The sequence below is a fragment of the Carya illinoinensis genome, chromosome 10, assembly GCF_018687715.1.
Source record: "Carya illinoinensis cultivar Pawnee chromosome 10, C.illinoinensisPawnee_v1, whole genome shotgun sequence".
Classification (NCBI taxonomy): Eukaryota; Viridiplantae; Streptophyta; class Magnoliopsida; order Fagales; family Juglandaceae; genus Carya; species Carya illinoinensis.
In genome coordinates, this window is record NC_056761.1 from 5949110 (window position 1) to 5975475 (window position 26366).

At 33.6% G+C, this 26366-nt stretch overlaps 4 protein-coding genes across 4 annotated transcripts; 1 reads left to right on the top strand and 3 right to left on the bottom strand.

The window, feature by feature from the left end:
- Positions 1 to 5142: 5142 nt before the first annotated feature.
- LOC122279620 (rac-like GTP-binding protein RAC13) lies at positions 5143 to 7038 on the bottom strand. The gene is made up of 7 exons (XM_043090350.1): positions 6732 to 7038; positions 6564 to 6651; positions 6368 to 6477; positions 6198 to 6261; positions 5739 to 5803; positions 5581 to 5646; positions 5143 to 5361 (listed from the first exon to the last, which is right to left on the bottom strand). Exons 1-7 carry the CDS (start codon positions 6828 to 6830, stop codon positions 5263 to 5265), a joined length of 591 nt encoding a protein of 196 aa, XP_042946284.1. The 5' UTR covers positions 6831 to 7038; the 3' UTR covers positions 5143 to 5262.
- A 5228-nt stretch (positions 7039 to 12266) lies between these two features.
- Positions 12267 to 13321, top strand: LOC122278737 (pathogenesis-related genes transcriptional activator PTI5-like). The gene has a single exon (XM_043088921.1). The coding sequence runs from the start codon at positions 12482 to 12484 to the stop codon at positions 13040 to 13042; it is 561 nt and encodes a 186-aa protein (XP_042944855.1). The 5' UTR covers positions 12267 to 12481; the 3' UTR covers positions 13043 to 13321.
- A 3142-nt stretch (positions 13322 to 16463) lies between these two features.
- Positions 16464 to 17759, bottom strand: LOC122279759 (ethylene-response factor C3). Its single transcript, XM_043090565.1, has one exon. The coding sequence runs from the start codon at positions 17444 to 17446 to the stop codon at positions 16580 to 16582; it is 867 nt and encodes a 288-aa protein (XP_042946499.1). The 5' UTR covers positions 17447 to 17759; the 3' UTR covers positions 16464 to 16579.
- A 1571-nt stretch (positions 17760 to 19330) lies between these two features.
- On the bottom strand, positions 19331 to 22037 carry LOC122278815 (GDSL esterase/lipase At5g45960-like). Its single transcript, XM_043089018.1, has 5 exons — positions 21534 to 22037; positions 21162 to 21292; positions 20248 to 20481; positions 19848 to 20133; positions 19331 to 19629 (listed from the first exon to the last, which is right to left on the bottom strand). The coding sequence occupies exons 1-5, from the start codon at positions 22003 to 22005 to the stop codon at positions 19433 to 19435; spliced, it is 1320 nt and encodes a 439-aa protein (XP_042944952.1). The 5' UTR covers positions 22006 to 22037; the 3' UTR covers positions 19331 to 19432.
- Between the last annotated feature and the right edge of the window lie 4329 nt (positions 22038 to 26366).

The window sequence follows — 26366 nt, forward strand, 5'->3', positions numbered from 1 at the left end:
CACACTACAATGATAGATCAATCACTGTACGTCCACAGTGTTTCTACGGTATGACCATATGACATAATAATCATATATATAGTCGAACGGCGGAAAAAATCCTAGAGCTGTGTAACATGCATGTTCGCTCGAGCGGCTTGTTGAGCGCACGTTGAGCAAGCTTCCTTTCTGCATCCACTTGAGTTTACTGTCGAACTGACATCGAACGTTTAACTCTGTCTGACTTCACTCGAGTGGCCAATGCCTCCGCTCAAGCGAAACTTCCTTCCGCATCCGCTCGATCTCACTGTCGAGCTAACATCGAGCGTTTGAATTTGTCTGACTTCACTTGAGCAGCCAATGCCTCCGCTCGAGCGATGCGGACCAGACTCCACAATACTCAACACATGCTATCCGTTGAAATACTTGTTTTAAGAAGTGTGCCATGAGCAAACTCAAGAATCTACGTACCCACGGAAGATGGATCGAACTATAATCTAACTTTAGATACACCACAAAGATGGACTTCAAAAGGATGGAGTATTTTAAGCTGGTTTGAATAATAAAATGAGATGATGTGATATATAAATAGTAGTAAAATGGTTTAACTTAATATGTTTTATGGGGAAAAAATTATATACACCACACTAATATTCCACTTCCATCTCATTATGTAAAATGCATATATATGACACATTTATCACTATTAGTTGATATTTTATTGGATGATTTTTTATTATCTAATAGTGATCAATATATTACATCTTACGTAATGATATGAAAGTGAGATTAGAGTATGTTGTACAACATTACTCTTTGTATGTTATTTTTGCTTTAGGATTTGAAAATGTTGAACTGTTTTTTATCTTTTATTTGAAAGTTTGAGAAAATTATAATAATTAGATAAAAATTTTGAAATTAAATATTAAGATAAAATGACTTTGGAAGATTTTGCTATCCAAACCAAACCTAAATATGATCTCCTTTAATTTCAAATATGAAAATTAGAATCCATGATCATCCCAAACACCAAAACCTCGCCAAAGTAAGATTTACAACTTTAGCTAGGTGGGGAAGGAATACGCAACACAATTCTGGTTCTTGACGTGGCTAGCGGGTGTCGGTCTGATTCTGACATGCAAAGCTACCTAACACACAGCTTGAAGTGCATGCCATCTAATCACTTACTGATCAGTACTCGATCTACAGCCTTTCTGTCTCTTTCACACTCACAAACAGATAAAGGTTTGGGATTTTTGCTAATAAAGGATTAATTAATCGAAAGTTAATGAAGGTAGTTAGTTTTGTCGTCTAATTTTTAAACAGCTACCTGATTAATCGTTTTTTAATAGCACACAAATTGATCAGGTTCTAATATGGATGGACTTGAATGAGGAACCACATGGACTATGTGACTGTAAATGTACTGCATGGTATATGTGGCCTTGGAATTGGCACGCCACAATATGAATGTAAATGTACTGGTATAATATTGTTCAAATTAGGAAAAAAATGGTTTTTTTCTCTCTTGCCAGACATGGAACCAGGGATCGATGCTGATTCTTGCTCAAAATCTTACATTGTGTTGCCATTTCTTTCAAGGAACAGATCACCTTGGGAGCAAACATGACTGTATGCTTCAACTTTAGCTTATGACGACCAATTAACAACGACTAAAATATAACTCAAGCTGCGCGCTAGCTATATATATACTTCTGCACATGTCAATGGTTCATTCTATTCCAGTTTAGATTTTTTTTTTTTAATATCTAGCTAAAAGGGAATTATTGTCCTTAACAAGAAATGAAACCAAGTTATCCATGTTGTTTATTGTTTGACTCAAGACAAAGATACCTCTTTAGACCAGTCGTGATCCCTATCCATATATACATGATAATTATAATCCTCTACTAAACTAAGCAGGCAACTTAATTGGGAATTGATTACCAAGGATCGAAAACTCTGTACAAGACCTTTTCTTTAAATGTTGAACCCGCACATGATAACAATAAATGATGATATTAATCTAATGCAAACAGGAACTGGGTATGTGTGTCTTAGCAAAAATTGCGCCAACAGCATTGACTAAATGAGAACGTGCAAGCAGTAAATACACAACATGCTGCAATTAATAAGTTCCGAATATAGCATGTACAGTGTATCGTTGAAATTTTGAAGACAATAAGGACATTCTTAAAATACAACTTTGGCACAGAAACTTGAGGGGCGGGGGGAAGGAAGATAGATCTGCAGATCCGACTACTGGAGATCATGTGTTTGAATTTGAATGTTAACTTGTTGGAATTCATGCATGGCATTACTCATTGTTGGGTTTATTTTATCCTCACCTAAACCTTACGATCAGTGAGTGGAGTTCCTGAGTTGTCCTCCCATGCATTATAAGCAATTCCAATCCAAAAACTGGAAATTCTAGTACGAATATTGGAAGACTAGTATTGTTGGAAATCATGTAAGTAGGCCGGGGTGCTTCTTTCTCTTGTCAATTCCAATGGTTCTATTATTCTTTTTACTCTTTTTCATAGCTAGACATGCTTTGTCAAGTTTACCTTTTTTATTTTTTAAACAAAACTTCACCTTTATTGAAACCACTCACTTAAAGTGAGCAGACAAATACCATAAATAAAACTGATCTGAACATATAGGAGTAACAATTAACGCTCCAAAACCAAATACAAAAAAGTGAAATGAGTACAAATCCTAATCGATAAGTCTAGTATAATTAAGTCCTTTGTAAAAAAGTGAATCATCCTACGAAAAAGTATAAATTAAAAAGTTCCTTTTTTTTTTTTTAGTGAGATTCACATTTTTTACAAAAAACCCTGCACGGTTGGGCTTATAACCCAAAAAGCCCTACACGGGCTTGTCTATTTGGGACTAGAATTACTTAGAGAAAACCTTAAGATCGGTTGGACTTATAACCCAAAAAAAAAAAACAGCCCCCAATAGTGGATTTCCATGTACACTGCACACCCAACTTTCTATGTGACCGCACTACACACAATCTCTAGCTCGAAACGCCCTCTTCTTCCTCTGGAATTTAGGGTTACCAAAAGTCCAATATGTTGAAGAAGACGACCTAGAAGTGCTCTTCCCCTTCTTGAGCTTCAACTCCCTGTCGTTGCTCATCTGGATTTCTTTTCCTCTTTCTACTTTCTTCTAGTAATTTATTTTGTATTTCTGCATGTAAAAGGGTAATTGGTGACTTTTTTTTTTTTTTTTTGTATAAAAAACTGAGATTGCAGAAAATATTTTCTTCAAAACGTCGGAGTTTGCTTGCTTCAATTTTTCTTCATTTTGTCTGTGTTCAGCAACTGGAGGTAGGCAACGTCTTGGTCTTGGGCAGTAGTGCAAAAAGACGGGCTTGATGGTAATTGATGAAGACGAAAAGAGGGGAAGAGTTCCCTTGGGGTTGCTATAGCTGAGTCAAAGGGTTCTCTCTCTCTCTCTCTCTCTCTCTCTCTCTCTCTCTCTCTCTCTCTCTCTCTCTCTCTCTCTCTCTCTCTGTTTATGTCTGTGTTGGCCTTATTTAACCAGGTCGCCCACCCACCTGCGATGACCCACCCGCATTCTATTTTCTTCTCTCTCTGCGCACCCACATTCTTAGGATTGGCCCCGGTAGACAAGATGAGCAGTTGGAAAAGTTTAAAGAGATAATTTTTAGCTTGAAAACCCTAACTTCGCAGTTATTTTTTCTAGGATGTATCTGTGTCGGCTTCCGAGAACATTTTGTAAATGGGATGAACTAGGGATTCGAAGATTTTCCGATGGAATGGTTCACCATCGTCATCGGTTTGATGCTCTGATTTTTTGTTCAAAACAAAAGGTGATTCAAATTGGTTTGCATGTTTGGATTTGTGATTTGATTTGCTTTTGTAAAAATCCAATTTCATAGAATGTTGATTTGAGTTTATTTGAGGCATTGACGGTGGTATCGGGGATTGAGGCATTGATCTGGGGTAGAGACGAAGAGAATGATAGTGTAGATAGATGGAGGGACGGTGGTCCATGGGTGAGGTGTGATGTGATTGTGTGCGAGTGACATCTACTCTCTATTTTGTGTGATGTCTGACGTGGCAACTGATAATAGGAGGGTTGTTTCTCTAGGAAAACCAGCCTAACTGCTCAGAAGTGTTTCTGAATTACTTATCCAATATTTTAATTCCCCACTTAATGGAAACAACTTTTTATCATTTATATTTTGAGGAACATATATATACACATATATGTATGTATGTATGTATCATGTCCTTGATGATTAAATAGTTCTGCATCGAATCACTCTTATTAAGAGCTTAATTTACAATATCCTTTACTCCCAATAAACAAATCCAAGTCCGTAGGACTACATGATATTGTGTCGGGATCATACCAAAGCAAACCGAATCAAAAGTACGTACTTGAATGATAGGAATGTTAGCTCTTAGGAAAAGAACAAATAAAATGGAAAGAATGTCAACCGTTGGCACTCATGTATTGGGAGTGGCTTTAGATCCATTGCCGGTAGCTAGCGACTTATATATATATATATATATATATATATATGAGTGTGTGTTAGAAGAAATAATTGGAGTTAAATATTGTTATTAGTACTTGAGTACACATCACACGTGGTTGAGAAATCTTAGTACGTGACTATAAGATCAGGACGTACAGATAACGACTTAAAACGGATATCGATCATATAATTAAAAATGTCTATTCAAATTTTATGCTTTGGACAGAGCTAGCCAAGTTGATCTTATTAAAATTTTAGAATGATTTATTTATTTATTTGATTTACCTTTTGGTTAGGGGATATATAGGTACGTACACCCTACATTACCCTATAATATAATATTGCATTTCGTGGCGCGCTCCATTAATTGATAAGGATGAAGCTGAAAGGAATGATGATGATCTAAAAAAAATTTCTAAACGAGTCGTCGGGTACCCAATCAATATTCATAGAAACCAGTATTAGCCTCGTACATATATAAGAATATAAGCAAAGTGATGTGGCTCTTGTTTTGCCATTAACAAAAAGCTGAATGATCAACTTAATACTGCTTATACTAATTTCATATGGCAGCATATAAAACAATGTGGATATGTGTGTGTATATATATAAAATATATATATATATATATATTGATTGGAAACGTCTTCCCAAAAAATGTCCCATTGCTCCAGACTAAGCTTATACGTATTAGAAAAGTATATAACAATTAAGAGAACGAAAATATAGATTACAAGTGACATTAATGATCAATTTAGTATTGGCCACTAGAGGAAAGCACACGTTCTTTGCTTGCTTGGTTTCTTCTTTGTTTTCGGTGGCCTCAAAGCAACCTTTATGGCACCATCAAACACAGCCTTCACATTCTGAAAATCCAAAAACGAGAGAGACTTTAAAATTAGCAAGATCTGTAAAAGTTGTCGTTCAAGCAATATTTTTACCAGAAACAAACAGAGGTCTCATATAACTTCGGATCGAGTGGGATTCTTGAAGTTCTTATGGATAATTCTCTGATAAATATTTTAGCCATTTTTATCATACTTACTTATTTGGGCTGATTATTCAGGAAATAGGTACATACGTACCTGCTGAGTTTTGGAACTGCATTCTATGTAGAAGACTGCGCCAATCATTTTCTTCAAGTCCTCACCCTAGTCATGATCAAATATTTCATGTTAAACCAACATATATCTGACTAAAATGACTCTGAAAAAATTGCTTTAATGATATGATTTGCGCATACCTGAGCAGTTGTTATCGGTGTTGCTCCAGGATGATCAAACAAGAACTGCTTGTCTTCTCGTAAATCTGCAGATAAACGTTGTCTAATAAGCACTTGATATTTAGAGTTGAAGAAATTACAATACCGAAAAGTTTGATGATCAGGATCAAAGGAAAAGTAAAAATTACGACGAAATGGGAAGTTCTGCAAAGTTTTTAACGATTTTAATTATTGGGTTGTAAAAAATAGCAAATGTACGATTTCCATTAATCCAAATGTACCACTTGGAGTAAAAGAACCAACAGAGAATTGATGAGAAGCTCCTAAGGCAGAGGAAGCACGAGATTTGGATAACAAATTTCTGATCAAATTATAATCAAAATTTCTAATAATCAACAGAGAGGACATGGAGATGTAACCAATATGGAACACTTTTGTCATATGGAAATAACTTATGCTTCTAAAATTACGTTGTCTTACCAAGTTTGGTGCCCACGAGTATAATTGGCACGTTGGGTGCATAATGCTTGAGCTCGGGGATCCACTACAAGACACGAATCCAATTATCATTTCAATGTCTGACAGATTGGAGAGAGATCATAATAATCTTGGGTAGAAGAAAACATGAAAAAACAGACAAAAACCAAAACCTTTTTGGTGATGTTCTCATAGCTGGCCTTGCTGACGAGAGAGAAGGCCAACAGAAACACATCAGCTCCTCTGTAACTTAGAGGCCGTAGCCTATTGTAATCTTCCTGTCCTGTAATGCACAAAATCATGCATGCTAACTGAGATCAGAGGCCAGTCAATTCCTAAACTACCGTTCGAGAGAGGTGGAATCATGACCTGCGGTATCCCATAGGCCAAGGTTCACAATACTACCATCCACGACAACGTTGGCACTGAAGTTGTCGAATACTGTTGGAACATAATCCTGCAAAAAAGAAAGAAAAACATGAGAAGCACGTACTGCTTTCAACGGTTAGAGCCAGAAATGACGAAGATCAATCATACCGTTGGAAAGGTGTTGCTGGTATAGGAAATGAGCATGCACGTCTTACCCACTGCGCCATCCCCCACAGTCACACACTTGATAAATCTGGATGTGGTCATTTCCGTAGGCCCTTAGTTACTGTTTTTTCTCCCTTATAGCCAAGAAGCATGCAAAACGCCTTCCACTTATAACCAAGTGGAGATCAACATGAGAAGAAAATGAAGAATTTTCTAGTATTCAAATGAATGAAAAGGGGAGGCAGGAACTTAACTACCTAGAAGCAAAGCTTCACCCACCTAAGTTGAAACTTTCATCCAGTTTAAAATGATTGCTCTCGGGCTTTTCTTTCCTTTAGGTGCAAGGCCAGAGCCAGAGAGGTTAGCAAAGTAGGTTTGGTGGGAGTGTTAGTTGGTTAAGTGTTGGAAAAGGGATAGGGGAAAGCATAATGAAGAGAGATGAAATGCTTAATTGGTTAGCAAATGCACCATGATGAGATTTGGAATGGCCTAACCTAACGGAGTTAAAAGTGGTCATGACCTAAAAGTCTTCTGTTGGGTCTCACCATTATTATTGCTCTGTTTTGTGCTTATCTCAACGATCTAATTAAGATTAAGTAATTATTACATATATAAAGAAATTACGTAAAAGTAAATTAAAAAATTAACGTGACTTTATAAGATTCGTTAAATCTACTTTACAATAAAAATAATTTTAAAAGAGCAATGTTTGTTTTCCTATTAGATAAATCAATCACTTAAAAATGATAATTACTTAAAATCTTGTCATCCTCTTTCATACTTGCTATGTGACAAACTTTGAAGACTCTCATTTAAAGGGTTAATAGAATAGGCCACTTATGGTGATTATGGTGTTGTTATTGATGATATCAGGACAATATTGAGAGATAGGCCACATTGGTCTGTACACTTTACATACAGGAAGGCTAATAATACAGCACACATACTTGCAAAATTAGGTCTTAGTTGTATAGATGAAACAGTTTGGATGGAAGAGGGTCCCATACAGATCATGAATTCTGTGATGAGGGAGAAACATTGTAATTCTTTTGAATAGAAATGAAGGATACGTATTTGTTTTCAAAAAAAAAAATAGAATAGGCCACTTAAAATGTTTTACTTCAACCAGTGTGACTATGAATATTCATAAGTGGCTGATATCATAAACGATTTGGTTATAAAGAAATTTCATAAAAGTAAATTCATAAATTGATGTGGGTTAATAAAATATATCAGATTGTAAACTTACTTTTATTGTAAAGTAAATTTAACATATGACATAAAATGATGCCAATTTTTTAATTTATTTTTGTGGAATCTCTGTGTAGCTGTAATACTTCTCGATTGATATATAGAACAAGAGAAATTCTATTTACAGACTTACAGTCTTCAAGTGGGGACTATATGTTCACGTTCTTTATTAAATGAGAAAAAACGTCATTTTAGAAAAGATATTTTTGTAATTTAAAAAAAAAATTAAAAAAAAAAATTACCTAAACCTACCTTACAGCATTGGTCATAGAACAATACTTATCTTTACGAAGCTAAATGCAATTATTCTTTAAACTAAACTTCTAGTGAATAAGGATATCACTAAGCATACGATAAACAAGCAACCGACATCGAATGATTGTTTTTACGGTTATGAGATGAAAGTATAGAACTCCATGTTCGGCTTTGGTTTGCCGTAAAAGGTTATCTGTTTTAGTAAAAGCCAAAATTTGAGAATTCAATGTATGAGATGCTGCTTAAGGTTAATCCATTACAAAACAGGATCCTGCCGACACTTAGGGATTACATCTGCTCTGGGTAGATGGCCTTCTCACCTCGAGCATAGTCCGCAACGGATCCACCTGCATGGGACAGCTGGGCCCAGCACCTATCCTCTTAGTGGGCTATCGAGAATTCGGCCATTTAGAGGCAAGCTGCATGGCCCAATTATGGGAATCAAAAGAAAAAGAAAACTTTTTGAGCTAGGTGAATATGAAATAGAGAAATATTTGGCTTGTAAAGAAATTTTATAAAAATAAATTTTTAAATTGATGTAGTTTTATATTTTATATTAAATTATAAAATTATTTTTATTATAAAATAGACTTGATATTTTATTTTGAACTAAAGCAATTTCTAAATTTGTTTTTTGTAAGATCTTATAGATGAAGTAATTCTCTAAGAAATATTTTTAAGTATTTTTAAATATTTTATTATTATTATTTTTTGCTGCATGAAAATTTATTTTGAATTATTTAAAAAAGAGTTATTCTACTTATAATCTATACACCACACTTGATTTTTTATTTTATTTTGTTCTTGCTAAATTAAAAAAAAAAAAAAAAAAAATCTTCTAATCATCATCCATACACCACACATTTGATAAAGAGAAAAAAATTAAAAATTAAAAAATCATGTGTGATGTAGAGATAATAAATATAATTTATTTATTTTTTAAAATTATTACATGTCACTTGAACATGTAAGATGTACATATTTTTTTAACTTAAACGTTTAGAAAAAAGCAAGTGCTTTCCGCATGCAAAGGAAGAATATTACTTATTTAATTGATCACGCGTTGGATGAAATTTGTTCCAAACCAATTTGGAAAACTCATTCCACCCAAAAATCATGGGTTGAACGGAGCATTGACTACAACATCGGACCATTTACATATACATCAATGTGACCAACCCATTATGAAAACCACACTAAACTTTTTCGAATACCAAACTTCTGCCCAAATGAAAAGTTAATTACTTCAGTATCAAAATACATACCATTAAGCATATATCGTCACTTAAAAAAAAAACGTCACTCAAAACGTAACCAATCTTCGACATGTCGTCATATTCGAGCTGTTCTATTTTTTTTTTTTATTGGATTTCGAAATACAACTTTAATTACTTGGATTGAATACTTAGGTTTGATTGTGACATGATATTCTCTGGTCTCTTGGGTCGTAGTAATTTTTTTCCATTCAAAACATGTGAATTCCCAGTCTTCAATTAGGACCCTTTCGCTTTCACAAACCAAACAATTAGGAGTTGGGAACTAGGGACGCATTTTTTGTGCCTCTCTCTCTCTCTCTCTCTCAAATAATTGAAGCCCGAAGGCATTTTCTTTTAATTTAAACGGTGGCCGAAGAGAGGTTACGAGCGTGATGAGTTCAGACTGGGGGAGAAATTCCAAGGGCGTGGGTCCATGGTACAAAGAAACATCTCAAACGTCTCGTCCTGTGTATGTGACTGGCCTGTTGTCGACCTTGCCCACGACACCCACCAGTTACACGACGCCTCCTAGGAGCCGTACGTTGGCTATTATATGTTATTTTCGTTTTTCAATTTCCAACTTATGTTCTGCTCCACGAGATTACATCATATATACTTTTCAAATTCCGATCTTTTCCCTATCTGATCTCAAGTTTCAATATTTCTATGGTGTTTAAAGTTTCCACATTACTCACATCATGGAAATTATAACGTACGTAATTCGTTGTATGCGCAAGATTTACGTACGCAAGATTGAGACAGAAATGTTTGTGTTATCCGACGTGGTTAGATTTTCTTTGTAATTTGTGTTCATATTACGAATTTATCAGTACTCATTTTGGGAACATGATTTTTTTTTTTTTTTTAAATTTGTGAAAGCACCAACTTACAAATCTTGAAAGTTTAAAGATCTAAACTCAATTAATTACGACCACTTCAACCAATAATTTTTAAAAGCTTAAAAGCTATAGATAGCCATTTTGTATAGATTATTTCTCTTTCATAATTTAATTTAATTTAATTCTAATCTTAACCATTTATATAAAGATTTATATTGGACACTTCGACATCAAAACATGTAAAATCATATGAGTCTATTCTTTTAAAGAAATTGTATTTACAATCTTAAAGCGTACAAGTCACGTATTTTTTTTTTAAAGAAATAAATTATAAATTATATATATGCAAGCTATACGTTTGTGTGTGTATATATATATATATATAATTTTGTTGTGACATAACCACAGAACATGAAATTGGTTCGAAACTTTAAAACTTCTGTTTTTCATTTTCAGGCGGTCAATAATTCGAACGTACATTGAAGTTTCAAAGTATATTTTTCTTTCAGAATATTAATTGATGTAAATATCTTAGGTATGTTATTTTCAAGCACGTGCGTGAGAGAGACATGTTAAGAAGAAATTATAGTCTTTACAAAATTTTCCACCTACTACACTTTACCGATAAAAATTTATTAATAGTATAAAAGTAACTATATATATAATAGAACTCTTATTTTAAAAAATTTCATAAATATCGTAACACTAGTTATTTTAAAATAATAGTACTACTTTATTTTAACATTGATTAAATTGATTTATTGACCGTTTAAAGTTGATAATATCTTGAGATATTTTAAGATATTCCACAAATAATAATAAATAAATAAAAGGGGAAAAGGGGCGGAAAAGAAGTTGACATTCCGAGCAAATTACTCCTGCTTCTGCTGCCAAGTAAAATGATTGATCTGTGCCCCATTGCTAGATTATTGTGTGCATCAATTCCACCCTTAAACTGTGGAAAAAATTCTGCTTTCTCACATATCGATCTAGACATCTTTTAAAGCTGATAACAGGAACGCAGCCTGTAATTAGCCTCCGGGGCTTCACGTCATTCAAATACACTGTATTTGTACACGTACGTTCCTGTTGCCATCTAGATGTTTCTAGTGGTTTTTTTTTTTTTGATGTTCACAGTTCGCTAAAAAGAAATTATTCCATAAAATTATGCAACATTAACTTTAAAAACACGGGCAAGACTCAAATGATTTGACACATGCACGCGCAATTTGCCACCAAAATTCAATAGACGATGTAACGTACGTGAACTTTTCTTTTTTCTTTTTCTTTTTTTCTTTAGAAGATGTAACGTGAACTTTAATCACAACCGTGAGGTACGTTTTGGTTCGTTTTCGTCATGTTTGTAAAGAAAAACGATTTATTAAAAAATAATAATTTTCACAGTTTTTTAATGCATAAATTTTATGTTCTTTTTTAAATGTAAAAAAAAAAATAGACATACAATAAAATTAACCTTTTTAACGATAGATTCTACTTTTTTTTAAAAGAATAAATAATTTGAAGACTCCAGACAAAATATAATATATTTTAATCTTAAAAGAATTACCAAATGAAATGCTCACTTTTAGCATAATGAAGCATCACAAGTTCACAACAATGTCAACATCTTTTAAGATTAATTGGCAATACCTTAAATTTTCACTAGGAGAACCAAAGATCGGATTCTCCTCCCCATGTATCATAAAAAAAAAAAAAATTGTTCACAACAATACCTCCATCCTTGGGATGATCTTTGAGGCATCTTTAACCTCAAGATCAATAGCAAAATGTTTGTAAAGTATATATTTTTGTTTGTTTGCTATGATTCTTTTCACACCACAACGTTACCTACAGGAAGATTTCATGTGTTTAATATTAGGAAATAAATGGTAATGTTTACAGTCTACCTACCAACCAACAAGTCGAAGGAAAAATAGAAATGTTCATTCTTCTCTTTAAATGGTTCCTGGAACCTTCCTATAGTGCCAAATTATAGAATTCCTTGACCCTAAATTTCCCTCATAATTTTCCAAAGATAAATAGTAGTCTACAGCCGCCTAACACAATCTTTAGTCTTCAAAACATCCACCAAGAAACTCCCCTCCCTGTAGACCCTTCGTAGATCAGCAGAAGAAAATAAATTAAGAGAGCCATGGTTTTAGCCTCCCAAAGTAATGAGCTACCGTTGAATGAGAATGACTCGCAAGACATGGTTATATTCCATGTCCTGAACGAAGCCATGTCGCTCAATAGCTCCTTTGTGCCCCAAAGACACCAAATGGGGAATACGTCGAACAGCCTCGAGCCTGCCCGGAACATTGCCAAGAAACACTACAGGGGCGTGAGGCGTCGGCCGTGGGGGAAGTACGCGGCTGAGATTCGTGACTCGTCGCGACATGGTGCGCGTATATGGCTAGGCACGTTCACGACCGCTGAAGAGGCTGCCTTGGCTTATGATCGGGCTGCTTTTAGGATGCGTGGCGCCAAGGCCCTTCTTAACTTTCCAGCCGAAGTGGTGGCTGCATCTGCCACCTTGCAAAGATTTCATCCGAATCCCGGCCAGGGAATCAGCTTAAATAGGCAAAATTCAGAGTCAAGTGGCAGCACTAGCTCGCATTCCATGGGAACTTCACGTATAGAATCTGAAAGTAGCTGTAGCACCGGCGGGGAGGCACAAGATCAAATCCGGGTAGAGTACAACCCAGAAATATAATTATAGGTTTCTAAAAAAAGATAGGATTTTGGTCATTTATGTTACAATGATAGAGTCGTGTGAAGGTTAGTTCTTGGTTTTCATGTCAGTTCTCTCGCTTTTTGTTGTCTTTTGACGAATCCTTGCCTGTGTATATGCCCAGTTACAGGGTTTGTCTTCCCCTGTTGCTTTGCAAAGTAACAAATGCTCGAAATGTACTCTAAAAGTCATCTCTTATTGTTTACCGTACTGTAATAGGAAGGCCGCAAGGCCACAGAAATGCAGATTGATCGTCAAAAAGAAAAAGAAGAGAGAGGAGGAGGAGGAGGAGGAGGAGGAGAGGGTGGGTTGGGGTTTGTATAGTGTTAAGTCTAGTATAAAGTTTGCCCAGCAATAAGACCCGAAGTTCCTTTTATATGGTTGAAAGCAACGATGGATTTGTGTGGTTCTTAAACAAACTCTGGCCGCGATATTTGTTCAAACAAATTCTGATCAGAAGTTCTAGAAACGTGTGCACACCACATATAGAACACTCCCCTTTGGGAGGCAGGTCTATAACACAGATTTACCACTCAATTGGCGTAAACAACACCGTGCATTGATAGGCACAAATATACACATCAATCATGGCTGCTGATACGAAACTATATATATGCCACGTCAACTTCCACTGAAGTATTAGTATTTTGATACCAAAAAAATAAATGAGTTTTTGCTCGTTAAAAATAAAACTACGTATTAATTAATATATTAATATTAATTTTTTCATATTTAAAATTTAAATTAATATTATTTTTAATAAAATTTATTTTTTAAGTAATTATATTAAATTAATACATATATTAATACATAATTATATTTATAATTAAATTTTTTCAAAATATATACGAGCAATTCGAGAAACACATTCATCTAGAAAACTCTTCTCTGCCACGTGAAGAATCATAAACCCGTGGTTGTCAGAAGAGACTAGAATTACCGTGTTACGTCCTTACCTCCATGTCCATCACGTACTAGGTTATCTCGCGTGGTTGTTACATTTATATATTAAGATAAGGTTTCTAGAAGTAAAATTTGTATATCTAACTTCAACTGAACTTATCTTTTGTTAATTTATTAGAATTTTTATATATACAATTCCCTCATCCTATGGGAATGGAAGAATATACATGCAATATACTCGTCCAGTGGTCAAACGATTTGGTTGGTGGGTAAACCAAAAACCTATCCATTAGGAACCATTCTCTAGATTCTAGAAGTCCCGAATCCCTATAGAAGGCGGCTAAGAGCACTTTCAATATATTTTTTATCTTATTTTTTAAAATATATTATTAAAATATATTTTTTTATTTTATATATTAATTTTTATAATATACTATATAACAGTTTATTTATATTTTCTTCATATTATTTAACTGTTATACTTTTTAATATTTTTCTTCTAATAAAAAATTAACAAAAAGAGAGAAATTAATTTAAAATATTTATAATAATTAATAGTTTCATGTAACAAAATGTAAAATAAAGATATTTAGAGTATTTTTGAGAAATTTTTTTTATATTTAAAAAAAAAAAATTATATTATAAAGCTTCTATTATTAGGAGTGCTTATTCATCATTTATTTTTCTTTCTGCTTTATAATGTTTTTACTAATTAAAGTCACTTTTTAGATAGAGGCACAAGATCCTTTGAAGATTTTTTTTTTGTCTATATTTGAAGAGTTGGTAATATACGTGTGCGTGTTTATTTTCTTCCCGGCATTATAGATAATTAGCGCAATATCCCGAGTGATTATGAAAGTGAAAGCGGGTCCGTTCATGTCCTTTTTCTTATGGTCAAAATTCTTCTTGGTATTGGGTTCACATAATTTATAAACACGGCACTGCTTAAAGATTATCATTCCAGCATATGGTCATGCGGTGATTTGGGCTGCTTATTTTTCATTTTTGGAGCTAAAATATCATTAGGATAACGATATTCGTAAAATAATTTTACGAATAGTTAATTAATGCGATAGTGTTGCTTAATAAAAAAAAATAGTTAATATAACTGCCCTTCATTTGATGATAAACGATGTTGGGAATGGACTTAAATAAAAAAAGGTTAAGTTGAAATAAATAATAGCGGAAGTAACAAAATAAATAACAAGCACACAAAAAACATCAAAACTTAAGTGGTTCAACTCAACGTAAACCTACGCCCATTGATGAGGTTGGTTTCAATGATTTCACTATCAACAAAAGATGGAGTACAAAGTATTGATTACAAAATCATCTTCCAAAGTGTTCAAACACACTTAGGAATGTCACAAGAGGATGCTCTCTGTTTTTCTCTCTCAAATACGACAGCCTCAAAGGTCTAAGTGACAAAATGAATGTTAAAACATTCATACTTATACTATAGCACCGTGAACTATGTTTTACGATCATTCGCTCAAACAGAGTGTTGAGCACACGTTAGGGTTGCACTACTACTTGAGCGGATGTCGAGCAAAATTATCTAGGTGCATACCGCTCGAGTAGAAACTAGAGCGGGTGTCGAGCAAAACTCTCTAGATGCATACCACTCCGCAAAGCCTCAAGCAGGCGTCGAGTAAAACTCTCTGTTTCCACTGCGATCGAGTGGAGTGTCGAGCTCAGCTTGCTTGAGCTAAGGTTGAGCCACAGTCGAACCAGGGTCAAGCAATAGTCAAGCCAAGTTCCAAAAAATACATTTTCAATAGGAAATCAAACCAAACTCAGCAAACTATGTGATGGAGTTATAGTATCTACAAATATTGCAGATTGCTGGTCAAATAGGACTAGGAAGTCTTGCTATTATAGAGATCACCAAGACCAGGCAAAGTTCTTCTATTGAATCCTCAATCCACTCAAGAAACTCACTTCTAAAAATAATGAATCTTTCCGATGTTTCGCTGAAGGAAAACGCAACTAATGTCATTTGTCGCATTTCGGCATCGCCTTCTTCTTCTTCAGATAGAATAACCAACCAAGACTCATTTGTTGGCTCTGAACCCACCATACAACATGAAAACCAGATATTTTGAGCTGCGTAGCAATTGTGCATCCGAATGGAAGCATGACATACGGGATTCTTAAGATTTTAAATGGAAGGTAGAATGGAATCAGGTTCGAAATTCATCTCCTCTGTTATTATATATACCATGTTAAATTAACATTTATCCCAAAAATTTAAGCAAATCAAAATAATAAAATCACCTTAGTATGTTCTTCCACAGATAACTCTGCTGCAGAAAATTATGTTTAGACCAAATTGAAAAACATACTAATTTAAAAGTTGGGTCAGGTAATGCATTTACATGTATTAAACCCCTCGTTCTGTTCTGCTCCACCATGCTAGTCTATGAACAACAAGAATTTAGTAGATGGATCCCCAAGTACAGATAATCCAGACAACCTAATTCCCTATTTGTAAATTCCATCCTGCAAACAATGTCATCTAGATGCATATACGAGTGTTCTACAAACATATTAGTAACTCAGATTAATCTTTCCTTTCTCCTAGAATTGTCTGTGCATATCTCATCCAGCATTTTGTCAAAAAGAAGACAGCAAACTGTCCAAGTAATCACTCCCTAGGTCCTGAAACTCAAGAACACCAAATTCATTCCCAGGTATCTTTTCCATGCCCGTTGTTTTCTTCAACGAGGGTTGTTCAATCGTCATGTCAATATCTTCTTCCCACTCTCTCAATGCCCTCTTTCGAGGGTTGCAGACTTTCTCCGTATTGCACCCAAGAAAGGTGCAATCTGGGTTCTCTCCTTGATTCTTTAAGGAAGGACAGTTCACATCATTTCCAGAGTTATCAAGTCCTGAAGGGTTAGCAACCGTCTCAAGTGGGAAGTTAAGAAATGCCTTGCGCCCTCGAATTCTCAAAGCCGCCTTGTCATAGGCCAAAGCTGCTTCTTCTGCAGTGTCAAAAGTTCCAAGCCAAAGTCGAGCTCCTTTTCTTGAAGAGTCTCTAATCTCCGCAGCATACTTCCCCCAGGGCCGCCTCCTTACTCCCCGATAGTGGCGTGCAACCACTTTTTCTGCTCTGGCATTAGTCTTCTGTAAGCACGAACTCTGGTCACCATTGCTCTGTAAATTCTCGTTACAGGACAGTTCCATATCGCTTGCAGGGATAACACCGTGGAGGAGCTCTTCCCAGGCCTCGGCTCCCATTGATATCCATCTTCCTAGACTCGGTAGATTAGTTTCCATCGAGACTTCTTTCCCACCAAAACAAGGTAGTTCTTCCCAGGATCTGGACATTTCTGCTGTATATAATCTTGATCCCCCACATGCTCCATCCCCACCAATAAAGCTCGCCCACACGTTCTCTAGAATTCCTGCGGATGCTGGAGGGTCTTCACCATTCTTAGCCATATTTCCAACTACAAGCTTTGTCTCCAAAACCCACATAGAAGTGGAGATCAAGAGGCGGGAGGGGAGTTTCAGGACAGAGAAATATAAAGTGTTAGAGCACTACGCGTGATCTGAACAGCTCATATTTCATCAACCGGAACCAAGTTGGAAACTTGAGGTTTCATCCACTGATAGCGAAAATCAAGGAGGATAATAGGATTTGAAAGCTAAGAAAATAGTCAGGTTGAATATTATATGTTGACATGTGTGGTTGTTGTAATCATTGAATGGGCTTAATCTACTATGTAGATTCTACGCACTTTGTATTATTGAGTGGAAAACCTTCCTACAATTCATGATCATTTACATAAGCAACAGAGAAGCAGAAGAATATAAAGCTGGCTAGAGTTTTATTTCCATTTTTATATTTGCCCTTGCCTTGTCACCCATAGATTTTGGCATGTTTGTATCAATCCTCAATTCTCATTGCCCTTCCCTAAATTGCAGGTCCACCTGTATACAGCTTAGAGGGAAGAAAAAAAAAGGGTCTTAACTGTATACAATTTCCACAACCTATTATAAATATTAATTGCAGGTCAGATTGTATGGCTTCAGGTTTTTCAAGGGATTATAAGAATAGATAATTTTAAGTATCCGTGCAACCCACATTAGCCAGTTCTTGATAATGCTCGTGTGATTCTGAAAAAAAAGAGTGGAAAGAAGACGCTAGCTAGGCAGTAAACAATTGTTTCTTTGGAAATACATTTCCTAGCAATGGCCTTTTGTCCTTTAAAATCCTTGTTTCAATGGAGAAACCCATGCAATTTTCAATCCACCCTTTTCGGACTGAAAATCCCTTAATCCTCTCCTATCTGAAACCACGTACTCAAAGATAATGTTCCCATTCCTCGGGTTAAGTGCTCAATTTTTTATTTTACATGTTTCTCAGCTTTTGAAAATAAACATTTCCAAGCAAGGCGGATTAAAAGGTGAATAAAAGAGTTCTATTATTTATAAATCAGGTTATAGACACATTACTTGATTATAGAACTCATTACAGATATTAAAAACAAAAATCAAATACATGTATTTTTTATATTAACTGACATGACAAGCTTTCAAGAATTAGACTTGAAAATACGTTTTTTCAAAATAAAAGTCTAGAGATAGTTTTAAATCTTAATGTGCTTAACATCAAAGAAAGGGATCATACAATATACATGACATATATATATATATATATATGAATATGTGGTCATTGTGATATGAATTCAATGTATAAGTGAGAAGAAATTAAACTGCGGGGGCATTTGACATTTTCGTGTGAGCGTAATACGGAATGTCTTTGGTGGAATAACGGCGGGAGGGTCTGACTTTGATCCTTTTTGTGTTGTATTTTGTCTCTCTCTCCCTTTTTTTTTTTTTTCGACGTTCCCTTCGCGTAAAAGCTAGCTTAGTATTCGACTGTACGTGCAGATTGGAGAAGTTGGCGAGCATTGATTTCAGCTCCTTCAACTTGTATGGGTTTTGGACCTTTTCGAGTCCAGAACAAAGATTGTCGAAGGTGAGCGCTGAAGCAAAGGAAAACAGCCCATCCCGCTAGGCGATAATGTTATAGTTTTTCAGCCCACAAAAGCAGGAGATACCCATTCTATTCCTGTCTCCGACTCAGTACTCACTGATTTTGGTCATCATGACAAATATTTGGCCAACATAAAAATTTTATAAAAAAAAATTTATAAAATTATATGATTTAATATAATACATCAAAATTGTAAAATTTTTATTATAAAATAAATTTTATATTTCATATTAAAATTACGTCAATTTATAAATTTTTTAGTAGTAAGATCTTGACCTATATAAATCACGTTGGTTGCATTACTATTACGTAACTAGTCTTAACATTGTGCCCTTGGCACTCGAACTTGGCCAAATTGATGAATGAAAAAGATGAGTCTTCAAATGGCAGTTATTGTGAAATATTAGTTAAATAATATTACAGATCTCATGATCGATTAATCCATCGCAACGGTAGAATCCTTAATTGTTGATGATGAGATCGATTATCGGACGAAAAGTACCATTGAAGACGTTGTAGTATGCCTTTTCAGTAGCATGTATTGAGTCCCAAAATATATACTTAGAAGCATCACTGCATACGTAAGACTTGGGATTACATAAAAATGATGCTTCCAGATATCCTGTCCCGCAGCATCCCACATTAGTCTCATCAAAACCTACAAAACACAAATTAAAAGCGTAAATGATTACCGTGAGTACGAACTACTCGTGATTTTTCCAAAATTCCTAGAAAAAATCTTTATGTATATATTTAAGTTACGATGCTAGGTAGGCTCTTCGCTAGATCTTCACAACCACTCAAAATTTTAAATAAAGAACAGCATTTCTCACATTAAATTGACTGGAACTATATATATATATATATATGACTTACCAAATCTTTCATGATCTTCAATCATGTGGATCAAAGCTTCATATATGTCAAGGTAAAAGATCCTAGAACCTTGACTTGCTAAACTTAGTTGCATGAAATTCAAATCATTTTGAAGTAATCGATTGTAATCTCTTGCCACTGAGGAATACTGTTCTAGACAACGTCGTTGGAGCTGATCATGAATAACGGTACTACTGTTGGAAAAAAGAGTGATGACTATCGGCAAACAGCCCATTGCAGGTAGCCCAGCCACCAATATCTTTCGCGCCCCTTCGTCCCACAAACCCTACAAATAAAAAAATCCACAAAAATGTGTTTAATTATTTGTTTTAGAGCATATAATTAAATAATGCTTAATTATAAATATATATATATATATATATAAAAACCCATGAAGTACCCGTATCAACTCTTTACAGTGTTGAAGCAAGAATTGCTGGTAACTCGAGACGGTATAGCTCTTTCTTCTGGTTGGTAGAGCAAAATAGTTGACTACGAAGTCGTTTGTACCGGCACTAACGACGAACAATGCATTATTGATAAGAATTTTGGTTCTTTGCTTTCCTGTAGCGGACTGCAGCCTTCTCTTGTAGTCCCTGAAATATTCCAGTTGCTTTGATATTGGAATTACATTCTGAAACACAAAGTATGCCCACTCAAATGAATTAGTTATTCAATTTAAAGTTGCAGAAAAAGTTAAAACACCAATTATTCTATAATCGGAATTGATTTGTACAGTTTTAAAATATACAAAGTCTAATGCACTTTTTTTTTTAATAGATAAATCTAAAACTCATATGAAAATCATATTTTTTAATGGAGGGTCCCACAGCCACTATTTTAAAAAGAATGTTACATGAAACTTGTACCTCCTAAGATTTTATCTAACATTACTTTTTTTATAATTATGATGACTAAAAATTAAATTTGACTAAAATTAACTAGAAACTATGTAAATCATTCTCACGATCAATTTATGAGATCATGGAAGTTGAGAGAATTATATATATATATACAAGTTATAGAAAAATGTTTTTCCTCTTGACAAATAGCTCACTTACACATGCCAACTTTAAATTGCTTATCTTGTAAAAGATATGTCATATATGCCATGCATCAATATCGATCAGTGCTGAAAAAAACCAGAAGACAGTGATGGCCGCATGGCATGGCATTCCATGCAGGCCATAAAAGTGTTATCAAATTCACATTATATTTTGTGCTCCGATGTGTGTACGATCTACATAATATTTTCTATCGTTGTCTATGGAGAGAGAGAGAGAGAGAGAGAGAGAGAGAGAGTTTCGCAATTACACTTAGCTTTGGTGTAAGTGGATCATATCCAGTGCCGGCTGAGGCAAAACTGACTCCTGTCATCAGCTCCCTCATGCTAAGAGTTGGGTCCAGGTATGGAGGCACATCCCTCTTTATACCAACATAGGAAGCTGTACCAGATCGATACATTAACCCACAGTAAATCAGTCACATCAATTCATTTCACGTTCATAAACAACACTTTTTATCCGACTAAGGCAAATAAAAATGTAAAAAAATAAATAAATAAAGCACCAAGAAGAAATTACAGTGAAGAAAGGAAAAAAGTTAATAAATATCCTTCAAATTAAGATATATATATATATATATGTATCCTTGGAAGCTGGCTGGCCGGCGCCTATTCAAACTTACCAATGAAGTCAGTGCAGAGCCGGCCATCAGTGAACCTTCCAGTGGGAATTTGGTTCGGAAACTCTCTCCCATATGGCGGAAAATTGCTTTTGAAAGTGGTCCTTACAAAGTTATTGTTTCCGGAATCCACAGTAGAGTCGCCAAACACTAACAAGGCTGAAATATTCTTGCTCAAAGTCCCATGCTTTGAGAGACCTTGAGCATTAATGGAAATGATGCCTGAAAAATGGAGAAAGGAAAGAAGAACAAGAGTTAAAGGAAGTTTATGCTTAAAGGAGCCTGCCATATTTTTCTGAAAGCTGTAATTGGAGCTTAGAACAAGATAGCTGCTGCTGCTGCTACTGAATGAACCTGAAACTGAATATCGGTACTCTTCAAATATTTGAAGCAGTAGAGTCCTGTATATGTAGTTGGAAGTTTCATGACCAAAATGCCCCCAGTCGGGCTTGGAGATGTAACTTCGAAGTTTCATTAGTTCCACGGTTGCTGTGGTTTGGGAGCCAAACCTTTGCTGGTTAGCCTTAGATTCTCAACTGTCCCTGCCTAGCGCCAAGTTATAATGATCACACGTTTCATGGGGTTCAAGGAAAATATTACTAACATGAAATATGGGTAAATTATTGAATGCTGACTGAAAAAAATAATCGAGTTCTACTCTTAATTTAGATGTTGAAATAGGATGAAAAATTAATGAATAATATTGAAATAGTTTGTTAACGATGATAAAATATTTTAAGTTAAAATGTTTTAAAAGATTTTGGAAGATGAAAAAAAAAAAGTTGACTAAAAAATATTCTAAATTTAAAATATTATTATAATATAATTTTTAATATAATTCTTATTTTGAGATTTATAGAAGTTGAGTTATTTTTTGTGTAATTTTTTGAAAATTTGAAAAAAGTTATAAATAATAGATAATGATTATATGAAAAAATTGAAATATGTTTATTTAAATGATATTTAAATACCAAGACCACTTGATGAGAAACTATCTCAACATCCAAATGGCCCTAAATACTCAATTACCTCTCCAAATGAACTAAATCGAGTTGAGTTCGAATAAGGATACACGAACTCGATTAACATGTTTGCTCGTTTGAACTTTAATAATAGTCGAATATCCTAGTTTGAACTCAATTCATTAACTATTAATGTTGTTCAAATTCAACACGACGACTAAAAATAAACAAACAATTTGAGCTCGAGTAGCTTGATCTCAAACTCGATTTTTTATTTTGAAATTTCTGAATCTTATCTTTTGATTAGTAAAAAACAATTAAAATTTTACAAATAAAACTCAAACCATTAGCTATTCAACTAAATAATTTTGATTCAAAATTCTTATGGTATAACCTTTTTTTATAAAAATAAATTATAGTTATAAATTAAAAGAATAATACATAAGATAAATGTAATAAACTAAACTATTTAATACATATAGATAATAAAATAAATCAATAGTTGTAGTTATATGATATATTATTATACAAAATACCCTTTACACATTTTGAGAACATAATATGGGTAAACCTGGTGACCAGTCGGTCTGGTCTCAAGCCATAAACAGCCCTCCAATCCCAATTCGCCACCTCAACTTGTTGGTAGCCTGTATATACACTTGCCTACACCAAATCACAGATGACAAATTCCCCCCACTCATCCGTGACCCAAAAACTTGCTACCCAAGGATGCTGCAATTTGATCACTATAAATTCTATCTCAATGTTAGTTAAGGCACAGGCTATAGAATACTCAAATAAGAAGAGCGCTGAGAAAAGCATCATGCATCCTTGTGAGGAGAAAAGATGTGCAGCAAGCACTATGTTCAGAAATGGAATTAAAGAGAGGAATTTACGAAATTGCAAGACGTGCGACGAATTGCCAATGCATTGCTCACCATTCAACTTTGAGGTCAATGTTGGTTGTCTGCTTCTTGGTGAGTAATTAAATTTCTACTAGGTTTACAATCCCATGGGGATATCGGTAGCAACTTCAATGGAATTGCTGAATGCGACTTCAAAGATAATTGAGATTTCCAAAATGTGGGGCTGGAAATCATAAACACGGACCCAAACAGCTAACCCATTTTTTCATCTTTGATAAGATACAGGAAAATCTCGACAAGTAACAAGAGGAAATATTTGCCAAGCAAAAGAGATAAATAAAGTTAAAAAATCATACCATTGGTGGCAGCTACAGGGAGAAAGCTTTGTCCTATAATCTTTGTTCAAAAATCAAACCATTCGGAGGAAAAATCAAATTTGAAAGGGAATGAGGATTTTCAATACAATGGGTTTTTCTCTAGATTCAAAGGGGAAGGGTGCGAAATGGTGAATTGTGTTATTAGTGGATTAATCAGCTACTTTCCATTCTACACTCTTTGGACCAGTTTATCTTACGTGGAACCAGCTCGTTGGTGGGCTGTTTTTTGCCCAACAGCAACACGGCTGTTCGAAAGCGTCTCTCACATAATATATCAATATTTAATAAGGTAAATTATAAATAAATTAATAATATATAATTAAGTATATAAAATATAACTAATATGTAATATGTGAGACAAACGAGTCAAGTATATAGAAAATATTGTGAGCTTCAAATGAGTTCAAATGAGTCAAGTGAAGCTTATACAAATTTTATTAACAAGTATAAATCGAATTAAGTCGAATTTATATAAATTTTATTTATCAGACCTATATTAATCTTTAAAAATATCTATTTTCTTAAATAAATTGAAATCAAATCGAATATACACAAGTGGAGCTCAAACAGTTTACGAGGTGATTTTCATTCGCAGCCCTAAGATTCGGGTCATTGTTTCCTGCTTTTTTTTCTTTTTTTCCTTTTTTTATTTTTATTTTTATTTTTGTAAGGACAAAAGTACAACGCACTGACAGTAAACAGGAATCTTTTTTTATAGAATTGTATAAATTATTTGTTTTTCTTTTTGAAAATGGTTACTAGCATTTCTCATGTGTAAATTGCTAATAAGAAAAAAAGAAATGTGTGTAAACTAAATGCTATCTTTATTATTTAGGTGGCTTAAACCTATTATCTCGTATTTTTACTTAAAAAAATAGATATTTTTAATTAATCTTTTATAATTAAAAGATTATTTACGATTCATTTTAATTAAAAATAATTATTTTATTGAAAATAACTGATGGTTATTAAATAACTTTTTTGTAATGTTTACAATTTTTTTATATCTCCTTTTATAGATCTGTTTTGAATACAGTCGGAAGCATATATAAGCAGTTATTTAGTATTTGAGTACGGAGAAATATTTTAGTTACAAAATAATGTTATAAAAATAAATTTATTGACTAATATAATTTAATGTGATACGTTTTATTATAAAATTATTTTTATTATAAAATAAATTTAACATATTATAAGATTAATATACACAAATATATGAATTTATTCTCGTAAAATTTCTTTATAGTACTTGTAGTAATATTCCGCACCGATTGATCACGTTAAACTTAAATTTTAAGTTAAACAATTGTAATTAAAAAAAAAAGTAATTAGTACGACGAGGAGAATTAAGTGAATAAAAATAAAATGCCGCTGCTATGTAAGCTCATTGAGGTAGCTAGGTTAGGTAGGTACCACGTACTCACTTTGGGAATTATGAGAATTCCAGCTGCGCGCATAGCAACTGGTCCATCAATAATCAAACTGATCTTGTACGCCGTCACAATCATGATAAAGATCGAGCCATCATTAAAAACAAACTTGCCCACACCTATCAACTTTTCAGCATATTAAAATATTAATTACAGTCGTGTAGGAGTTAGATTGTATATATATATATAACAAAAATTTTATATATAATTATTTTTACGAATTCGTTACGTACTCTTGAATAAGTTTGTATAATATAGAGATTTATATTATATATAGTTATTTTTACGTATTATTTATATATTTTATTAATATAATTAGTTAAAATAATTATTTATATTAAAAAAAATTATACAGCCAATCACATTAATATAATGCACAATAAATTTATAAAAATAACTGCATATAAAATTTTTATAAAATAGAAGTGTAAACAAAACATTTGTAAGATATTGATACGAGTGAAAGTTTAAACTGGAAAATCATTCCAGATTGGACTAGACCAGTTGGTTCAGTTTTGGACCTGTTCGATTCGATTCGGGATCGGTTTCATGATTCTACAAACCGAATAGGATCGATATGGTTCTAATTCTAGGATTTCTGGATCGGACCGAACCAAACCGAACCGGTTTGTGTTTATATAATATATATTTAATTTTTAATATTAGATAAAATATTATATATCATATTATAATATATGAAATAATTATAATATTAAACATAAACATTTGTTTGATCCTATGTTATTAATATAATATATATATTAATTGCATTTTTAAACCTAATAAATTTGCAATATGTTTCTTTGAATCCTTTTGATAAATACATAATACACTAGTAACACTAATATATATTAGTATAATAATTACATTTCGCTTTAATTAATTAGTATACTATTTATACTAATACTATATTAAATTATTATAACTCATTAATATTAAATCATTTTTATATAGAATATTAATACTGGTACTCCATTAATATTAATACTATACTAGTACTTAGTAATTTAATATTAATACTAGTACTATATTAAATCACTTTTATATAGTAATACTAATTCTACATTAAATCACTATAACTTATAATAATATAATTATACTAAAACTGTAAAATTAGACCGAAACCTATAAAACTAAAAGTACCAGTTTAGAATGGTATTCAATGCCGAATTAGTTTTTGAAAATATAAAATCAAATTGTA

Excerpts from the sequence above, each read along its gene's own strand:
- LOC122279620 (XM_043090350.1), bottom strand. The coding sequence starts at position 6,830 with ATGACCACATCCAGATTTATCAAGTGTGTGACTGTGGGGGATGGCGCA. Across the intron at positions 6,262-6,367 it reads ATGAGAACATCACCAAAAAG|TGGATCCCCGAGCTCAAGCA; the intron begins GTTTTGGTTTTT and ends CGTGTCTTGTAG. Across the intron at positions 5,647-5,738 it reads CACCGATAACAACTGCTCAG|GGTGAGGACTTGAAGAAAAT; the intron begins GTATGCGCAAAT and ends GATCATGACTAG.
- LOC122278737 (XM_043088921.1), top strand. The coding sequence starts at position 12,482 with ATGGTTTTAGCCTCCCAAAGTAATGAGCTACCGTTGAATGAGAATGAC.
- LOC122279759 (XM_043090565.1), bottom strand. The coding sequence starts at position 17,446 with ATGTGGGTTTTGGAGACAAAGCTTGTAGTTGGAAATATGGCTAAGAAT.
- LOC122278815 (XM_043089018.1), bottom strand. The coding sequence starts at position 22,005 with ATGAAACTTCGAAGTTACATCTCCAAGCCCGACTGGGGGCATTTTGGT. Across the intron at positions 21,293-21,533 it reads GCTCTGCACTGACTTCATTG|CTTCCTATGTTGGTATAAAG; the intron begins GTAAGTTTGAAT and ends GATCTGGTACAG. Across the intron at positions 20,134-20,247 it reads ACTGTAAAGAGTTGATACGG|GGTTTGTGGGACGAAGGGGC; the intron begins GTACTTCATGGG and ends TTTTATTTGTAG.